This window comes from Cupressus sempervirens, chromosome 1, assembly GCF_028749045.1.
Source record: "Cupressus sempervirens isolate cs-2001-9-10 chromosome 1, ASM2874904v1, whole genome shotgun sequence".
NCBI classification, from domain to species: Eukaryota; Viridiplantae; Streptophyta; class Pinopsida; order Cupressales; family Cupressaceae; genus Cupressus; species Cupressus sempervirens.
The window spans coordinates 238,170,564-238,180,398 of NC_143118.1; the positions used below are offsets into that span (position 1 = coordinate 238,170,564).

The 9,835-nt window shown below is 31.8% G+C and overlaps 1 protein-coding gene across 1 annotated transcript; it reads left to right on the forward strand.

Moving 5' to 3' along the window:
- The first annotated feature begins 6,858 nt into the window (after positions 1-6,858).
- Positions 6,859-7,805, forward strand: LOC149577042 (uncharacterized protein At5g01610-like). The gene is made up of 2 exons (XM_089825728.1): positions 6,859-7,412; positions 7,499-7,805. Exons 1-2 carry the CDS (start codon positions 6,876-6,878, stop codon positions 7,514-7,516), a joined length of 555 nt encoding a protein of 184 aa, XP_089681854.1. The 5' UTR covers positions 6,859-6,875; the 3' UTR covers positions 7,517-7,805.
- Positions 7,806-9,835: the final 2,030 nt, after the last annotated feature.

Sequence of the window (9,835 nt, forward strand, 5' to 3'; positions counted from 1 at the left end):
CTTTGACATTTGCATGGTGCACTTGCTATCTTCATGGTGTGTGAAGATGGTTAGATCTTGAGGACTCATGGAGTTCTTGGTTATCCTCATGGTATGTGGAGATGGTTCTTCATGGTATGTGGAGATGGTTTTCTTCATGGTGTGTGGAGATGGTTGCATCTTGAGGACTCACAGGGTTCTTGGCAAAGGTGTGGTTTATACTTTTATTTGGCATGTTATCTTTAGTATGAGGATGGTTTCATTATTATGTCATGGTATACTCTTGATACGCATTTAGAGTTGTGACATGTTATAGTATGTTCATGTGGAGCATGTTATCTCTTTGGTTGAGATGGTTAGATCATGTTGTCATGTTTATGTTCCTGAGGCCATGGTTGGAACTTTGACATTGATCTTGGTTTAGTTTCTTGGTATTGAGTACACTGATCATAAGCTGGATACTTCATGATATTACTATGTTGCATTTTGGAGTTGGCATGAATTGATTTGTTACAGGTGCTCATGGATACTTAGAGACGGTGGTGATGCTGATTTCTCTTGGATTAGAGAAGTATTTGTTGGGACGGTTGATGGTTTTAGCAGGAAGTCCGAGGGGCAGTCACCTGATATGGACTTGAGAGGAGATTGTTCTTAGATGATTCTTGGTTGAAGACTTGGGTATCTTGATGAGCATTCTCATTCCCCACTCTTGGTCTACTCGGCGGTTTGCTACTTGAGAGGTATAGCCCATTATTTTCTCTCAGTTGCATTATATTTATGCGTGTCTTTCATGGATATGGATCTTGAGCTATGGTACATGAGTTAGTTCTAGAGGGTTCATTTGAGAGATGGTTAAGCATTGGTTATATCCATGTGCATATGTTGTTATGCTGGTTGAGTTTGGGAGATGGTTTTATATTGGGCATTTTTTTTGGATTAGGAATGGTTATTCCTTGGTTTATGAATGGGTTTATTGAGTTTGATCTTCTTGTGAAAGGCTTACATCCATGATTAGTTATATGGTATGGTTTGGGTGTTATTGAGGCTTCTTGTTGGGGTTTTATGGAGGAGATCATACTTGCACAGTTTACATCTAGAGGTGTGTGTAGAAGGACATGATACAGGTTATGATTTGCATGGTTTCTCTGGTCTTGGTTATCTTCCTGGATGTTTATTGGTTAGAGATTATGATCACTGGTTTGTGCTCATGCATGTCATGTGAGAGATGACATGGTTATTTCTTTCTCTTTCCTCTATTGGTTGTGGAGAATTTGGGAGACTATTGGAGACTTGTTATGAGAGTTGTTCTTGCAGGATATTAGTTTATGTATTGTGGATGTCCTTGATGCTACATGGATTCACTTCTTTGAGATGTGTTGAGTGGATTGGTTATAGATTTGACATTATCTTTTGCAGTGGGAGCTTCTTGGTATATATGTGGTAGGTATTGCTTTTGAGGCTTGTGATTGCAGGTTATAGATTGGATATGTTGGTGATATGAGATTCACTTGTTATACCTTTGAGGTATGGATAGTTGGATGGGTTTGGCACTTACTATGGGTGCTATTTTAGCTATGGATATTTTGAGAACTACAGATACATGTGATTACTTTTGGATCAGGTTTTTGTGCTTGGAATTTTAGTTGGTATAGAATTTTATGATCTTCTAATGCGACAGGTTGGGTGGTTTTCTCTTTGGATGGCTTCTATGTATGTCTAGTGGGAGTGGCATAATAGGAGGTGAGATCATTCATGTTTGAGATGCTGGATACTTTGATTTTGTTGTGGGTACCAGGATGGAGCACTTGGTGTATTTTGATCCATGATGGTGGATATGCTGGGAGGGATTGTTCCCTTGTTCATTTATGTGGCTACGGATTGACCCTATGCAATGTATACAACAAGTGGGAGATTGTTGAGATAATGGGTGTTGCACACATTGCATAATATTGTTATATTTTATTATTTTATTTTATTATGTAATGTTGTACCTAGATGGATGTGCAACATGTAAAAATTCCCATGGAATATTCTTGATGAGTTGGATTGTAACATTGTGAAAATATTTCATGTAATTATTTAATATTGGGGAAAAGAATTAAATGCCCAATATTAAATGTGGGGTCAGTGGGTTAGGTAGCACATAGTTTTAGCACATGGTTTATGTAATACCACTTGGTGGTTTTGTGGGACTTGCTACTATATAAGCAACCACAAGGGTAGTTGTTGTAGAGAGAAAAAAGAGTGACAAGGAGAAGAAAAAGGCAAGAGTCAAGTGGGACAAGGCTTGACAGGTTAGCCAAGAGAGCATTTGTGAAGATTGAAAGCATGGCATGGGATGTGTGGATTCATGCTTGTTCACATAGTTTGCTCGGTTGTGGCTATGGCCATGAAGGCTTCCACGGTTGTATGGCAATGGTATTTTTTGCTGAATAATACATGATGATGGATGCTTTTGGAGGCTGGATTTTTCTCTCAATGAGGGTTTCCCAGGGTATATCTTGTGTCACATTTTGTGGGTATGTTGTCTATTCTCTTGCATGTGGATTTTAATTCCGTGTTTATTTAAGATCTGTTATGGGTTATGTGGAAACGGTTATATTCTTTGTTGCCAAGTTTCCTTACATAAAACATGCATTTTGGTTTTGTCCTCATTCTCAATGTTTATGGAATTGTCTTTTTTCTAATCATACAACTTGTTGCCAACAACTTTGGACTTGGAAAGATGCTCTTCTTTGCTTTTCTCCGCACCATAATGTTCATTTGTAAACTTTCAAGCATATTTTAATTAAAATATATTTGGAAATTTTGTTGCTTAGTTGCTTTCTCTCACATCCTACCCCATCCAATTGGACAACTTGATGATTTGTGCAAATCTCTCCCAAAATTTAACTCTCCTTCAATCTTATACCCACAACAACCTTGAGCTCCAAACCTTCGTAAGTGAGTTGCAAACTCAATAGGATAGATTTAAGGAGACAATTATCAACTCTAGTTGTAGGGTCGCTAGATAGATTAATATATTGTGCCATTAACACCACCAAAGAATTTGTTTAGTTTTGAAGGCATGCATGTTCAGGAAAAAGGGAGATCGCTAATGTCATACTTGTAAATCATTTACTATTATTTATCACAAGGACACATAGTTGCAAGCATGACTGCATCAACACAATATATGAGACCTCCAAGAATTGTGAGGTGTAATTTTCTTTTTAGCTAAAATCTTATGCTCTTTGTCTAAATTTTCTTTTGAGTGTTATGGATATCATCCTTCTTTGAACCTCTATAAATAGTTATCTTACAATAACAAAAATTGTTGCTTATTTAATGTATTTGGGACATTTCTTAAAGTTGTAGACAATTGCTCAAACTATTTTAACAATTACATTTTTTTATCGTTCTAACTACTTATTTATGTAACATTTCTTTACTTTTATCCAATAAAAAACAAGGGGTGCATGTGCCAAAGTTCCTACCTTCATGTGTTTATGGTTGACTGAAGTAGCTTTTGCAATGATCTCTATCTTGTCAACGCCTCTGTGTTTTATTGATGGAAACTTATGGCTCAAGATTAATTTTTCGTGTTTAGTGAGGAACTAATGGAAAATGTTGAAGTATCTTTTAAATGGAAACGTTCATAACATTTTTCTGTATATATACAACTAAGCTAGTGTTGATATCAAGGATGTGTATGGCCCATGGGATATAATGTTATACGAAGAGAGAGCTAAAAGAGAGAATGATATGTTATTATAAGGACAAGTAAAGGTAGAATAACAAAGAGAGTTGAAGAGAATTTGAAAAATATTAATAATTTTATTATTTTAAGAAATATATAAAAAATTAAAAAGATTATATTATATGAATGAATTACTCATTTCTACCAATTCAATTATAAGGTGAAATATTTAATTTAAAAAATATATTTATTACTTAAATCAAGTACCAAAATATGTAGTAAGTTTGACGGGTAGTATTAATGGTATAAAAATAAATTCAACAAAATTGTAAAATAGTAGCTATAAAAATAAATTCAACAAAATTGTAAAGTAGTAGCTAGTAAAACATAGTGTAAACTTTTTAAAAATAACATTTCACAATTGTCAAGAATAAACATCACTGTAAAACTAATAAGAAAAAAAAATTTTAAATAAATAAATAAATAAATATACACACACACATCAATGTAAAACTAATAATAAATATATTTAAAATAAGAAATATAAAATATTTAACTCTATATTTGAGCTTGGTAAGGAAAATAGATAGGGATATAAATAAGAATAGAAATTATACTATATGAATGAACTATCGATTTCTACCAATTCAATTATAAGTTGAAATATTTAATTTTAAAAAATAAATTGTTGATTAATTTATTCAAACTACCAAAATCTCTAGTGAGTTTGAGGAGTAGTATTAGAACAAGATTGGAAAATAGTAGCTAGTAAAACATAGTGTAAATTTAAAGAAATAATATTTTACAATTGACAAAAATATACATCAATGTAAAACTAATAAATATATTTATTTAAAATAAGAAATATAAAATATTTAACTTTATGTTTGAATTTGTGATAATTAATATTGATTAGACATTCATTGATTAAAATATCTAAATTATACAACTTTAAAAACATTTAACTCTATAAATTCATATGACTTTTTTTCATAAACTATCTTAAATAATAAATGTATTTAAAACAAGAAATATAAAACATTTAACTCTATATTTGAATAACATTTTACAAATTACAAAAACTAAACATCAATGTAAAACTAAAAATAATAATAAATATATTTAAAATAAGAAATATAAAACATTTAACTCTATTTAACTTGGTAAAAAAAAATAGGTAGAGATAATTAATATTTATTAGACATTCATTTATGAGGTGGAAGATAAAAAATGATTGTGTTTTTTTAAAAGTTAATCTTGTTATCACAAATGTGGAAAATATAAAGTTGTAATTAATGCATTCATTAATAGAGTTGTTACAAAATATTTGTCTTTTTGTTGAAGAAAATTGAATTTTTTCATTGTCGTTTTGTCATGGGCCAATATAATTTTCAAACAATTGTATTTTTCAATTTGAAAAAAAAAATGCAAATTAATATAGCTTTTGCAAACATTAGTATATCTTCAAATTTTTAGATTTAAGCAACTAATATGAAATCGCATGATTCCATCAATTTCCTATCAAAGACGAGGACTAAAAATCTTTTTAAAAACTTATATACAATATTAAAACTGTATTGGTTTTTCAACGGTCCATTGCCCTTTTAAAAACCCCTTAGAGATATATTGATAGAATTTCAATTAAATCGTGTAAGCAATTTATGTTAAACATATGGATCACGTTTTCTTTATATTTTAATATATTGGGCAATAAAATCTAGGATAAACTTAACTATAGGCCAATAGAGTTCACATTAAAACTCTCATACATAGACAAATTATGGGATAAAAACAAATTATTGTCCCATTTGATGGTTGGTGGATGTTTAGAGTTGGGAATTACTTGTAAGCTACAATAAGTGAGACTTTTGTGCATCATCCATTTTAATAGATTTATTTTCCCCTAGTTGTGCCAAATTGGGAAAGGGAAGTATAATTGATTATAATAAGTCAATTTTTTGAAATATCATCTTATTTATCTATTTGCTCGGTAGCAGCCAAGAAAGGAAATTTCCTATGAACCTTCATAACCAATTGCGTTGGCACGTTATTGTATGAGTCTTTCTATGCATGCACAATCCCAAATAAAAATGATTTTTGTATTTTTAGATTTAAATATTTTAGAATTGATAAAAAAAAATTATTTCATTTTTATGAGTAGTGTTCATTATTATATTTTATTACATATTAAAATTTCTTAAATTTAGATATATTTATAGTTTTATGAGATTATCTTTCATAAAAAATCATATCATAAATCTTGTTAAATAAAAATTATGATTATTATTTAAGATTTAACAAATATATGAAAGGTAATAATAAGTGTATTTAATGAAATAATAATTATATTAAGAAAATAAATTAAGGATAAAGTAGATCAAATATGTTTAGGGAAGTGAATATGGAGGAATTTGGTAGACCAATATTCTTTGACCATTTGATTATATTTAATATATAATAAATGTGGACAAGCTTATTTTTTATCTTGTCTTTATTTGCACATAATTTTATGTTTATTTTCTCTCTCATCTAATTGTACTCGTTTGTATTCATTTGATTTATTTGTTTGATCATCATGTTTATCTCTAGATAGTCATCGCCTATCATGATTCCATTTATCTTCTAATCCTAAGCCATGTTTAGAACTACATGGTTGTTCTCGTGATGACAAACTTGACCCATCCTAAACAAAATTCTAATATATAAAATTTGTTAATTGACCTACCTTTTTCACCTAATATTGATAAACATGTATCTTCACAATTCAATGTAATGCATCACTTAATGACCTTTATTGCATACATTCTAATATGGATATGAAAATCTCACATCTTCTCTCATCTTAGAACATTGGAATAACAATCAACAGCAAAACACTTAGTCTTTCTCATTAAAATGGGTATCATAACACTATTCAAAAAGTTTGTTTATAATATTTGATATTAATTGCTCTAAATAAATTGATTAAGGTGCAATTCCTTTATGACTTTAATTTCTTCATTGATAATCTTTAATCACAAAACTAAACATTCTTGGGCCCCCTTTTTTGTCAATTCCAACCAATAGACTTATCATATCCATCCATGACTCCATATAAAATTAGATATCATATAAACGAGGTCAATTCTACTAAGTCTATTTCATTGGATCAGCCTTGACTAACCCTAGGGATTTCCTCCCTCCCCTCTATAAAACAAGAAAACAAAACATATATACAATGAAACTCCTAGACAAACACAAACTCAGATTGCAGAGAGGAGGAGCAAACATGAATGGCAAAAGAGTCTCAAAGAATTGGGGGGCCATTTTGGCGGTGATATTGGCGGTTTGTACAAATGTTAGGGCAGATTCAGAGCCTATCACTAAAATCTTGGCTAAATATGGGCTACCCATTGGCCTTCTTCCTGATTCAGTCAAGTCTTATTCCCTTTCAGATGATGGGGAATTCATGGTTGAGCTTGAGAAGCCATGTTATGTTCAGTTTACTTGTCTGGCCTACTATGACAAGAGAATCACGGGAAAGCTCACATATGGGAAAATTACCGATTTGGAGGGCATTGAGGTGAGAAAATTCTTCATATGGGTCAACATTAAAGGGATTGAGGTGGATGTTCCAGCTTCAGATTTTATATATTTCAAAGTGGGTTTTATTTCTAAGAAGATTGAGATTTCCTGGTTTGAATCTGTTCATACCTGCAAGGGTTCCCTCGGGAATGAGCCCTGTATTGATATTCAGATAGAAGGATTAAATAAGGTACGCTTTCTGGTACGTTTTCAGGATTGTTTGTTTTGTTTTTCAAATCTTCGTTTTTCTGTTTTTGATTTGGGGATTATTTACAGGGCTGGAATGAATATTGAATGCCCTCCATGAGCGAATTGGCGACGGATTTTCACATTTGGGGTCTGCTGATTTTCGTTTTATTCATCTGAGGTGTGATTAATCATGGGCATTAAACATCCGTTTCGGATTAGTTTTGGAAAAATTCATATGAATTTTATGGAAAGCTCTGAGATTCCTATGAACAGATGTAATGGTCGGTTCTGAGATTCTTATGAACAGATGTCTAAATGGGGTTTATGTTTATAAACTAGATCTGTTGGTGCCTGTAAATTGTATAATATTATTGAATAGATTGAGATTAATTTATCCGGAGTATTATGATAATCTTCTTCAAAATGACCATTTTGGATTTTTAAATTACTTTGATAGACTAGATCTTTTTTCTAATATTTTCCTTTCTTAAATAATCAGACATTTAAGTTAAATAAATGACTGATGATTTTTCTTTTTTCCATTGAGAAATTTTGTATCATTGGGATTCAATATGGGTAAGAGATAATAATTGAGAGATATCTTATCAAATTATATAATTCTAGTTCTATATTGTGTATCATATGTTTGGGGTTTTGAAAATTTAACTATCTCTTATAATTTACAAAAAAACATTATAAATATAAATTTAATCTTAGTATATGATAATTGCTTTCAATCTATTTAAAAAGCTTTTATAATATCATGTTCAAATGCATGTTTTTAATAGGGAATGACATAGAGAAATAAAGTTTTAATTAATATCTTATCTGTTTAGCTTACCTATCTTAATAAATGGTCAAGATGCATATTTTTGAGATTAAAGCAGCCAAAACTAGGCAATTGATCCTTTTGCAAAAATAGTGGTAGGCTAATCATCGTACTATAGAAAAATAAAGTATATTACCACACCACCCATAATAATTAAAAACAAGCATAAACCCCCAACAATAGAATTCTTCATAACCATATGAGTACTACTATTAGAAACCATATATCAGATATTTAAATAACACATTTACAAAAGTAGAAAAACCACTTAATCCCACTTTACATATAAAGTCTTTAAAGTATAAAATATAAGGCCATGTAAGGTCAGTTAAAAGTATCAAAGCTAGAACATGCCAGCATTGCAGAGTTAGCAAAAAATAAACCAACAACAACAAAAAGGCTAATTTTTAGCCTTCTCTTTTCCCTTCCCAACTAACAACACATTTGCCCAGCCTTCATAGAGCATCTTAGAGCCCTTCATCCCAAGCGCTTGTTCTTCTTTCTCCTGTAGCAGTCGTTGAAGGGTAGTTATCGCAACATGACTCACTTTCACAACAAACTTCGAAAGGGTTCTAAAACTCTCATGCAAAGCTGAGAACCTCATCTTAAGCTCATTTAGCCCACTACTAATATCTACCACATTCTTAGCCAAAATGAGGCAGACAATACAATTCTCCATAGGGGCGGGGGTCATGTGGTGTTTTTCCTTAACTTGCAACATAGGAGGGTTAGGTAAAAAAATCTTTTTTTCTTTTTTATCATTCCTCCTAGTGGAAGAGGTAGTCATAGGCGAAACATCTTTAGAGGCTTGGCTATCCGAATATGTATCACGATTGAAGTTGTAAGGCTTCATAGAAATTATAGCAGAAACATGGGATGGGTCCTTACTCACAACCTCCTTCATCTTCGCCTTTCCTCCCTTAGAATATGAGGTCTCCTCTCCAATCTCAACCTCCATTTTTTCATTATGTCGTATCTCCAAATTCGTCCTAGCCCTCTCTTTTATTCAGCGTTTTTCTTCCCATTTTCTCAAGATCCTGGCAACTCTCCTTACATGTCCATATATGCATTCACCTTTTGGTTTTGTCTAGCTTGAGTTTTAGCTAACCTACCTGACCTCCTACCCCCCCAGTCTCCTCTTCAGAATCTCCAAGGTTGACATCAACAAATTTTTCAATTTTAGGCTTTTTACCAGTAGCCTAACTCTTGACAATAGAAAGTTTTTTTTTTTTTTCTTTGGATTTCTCGATGGGGTAGGGCTAGGTGAGGATTAATGGGTGGGAGCCCTAGACCCTCCTCCTCTACTAATTCTCAAAGGATTATGTGGGGCCTATTGACAATATGGTCATATAGATGTCTTAATGATTGTCATTTATGGCAACATACATTCAACATTTCATTTATGCATTTAGAGATAGAAAATTGTCCATGTATTAAACATTTTGCAACAACATAAAGTACAGATCTTAAGAGTATGGACGATGCACAAAGAGTTAGCTTATGCGCAATTGAGGAAAGCTTTCTAACACTATCATGATGACGTGTAACAGTGCACATGTGTGTATGGATAGTAAGACACAAGTTATACTAAAATT

Coding starts and splice junctions, on each gene's coding strand:
- LOC149577042 (XM_089825728.1), top strand. CDS start 6,876: ATGAAACTCCTAGACAAACACAAACTCAGATTGCAGAGAGGAGGAGCA.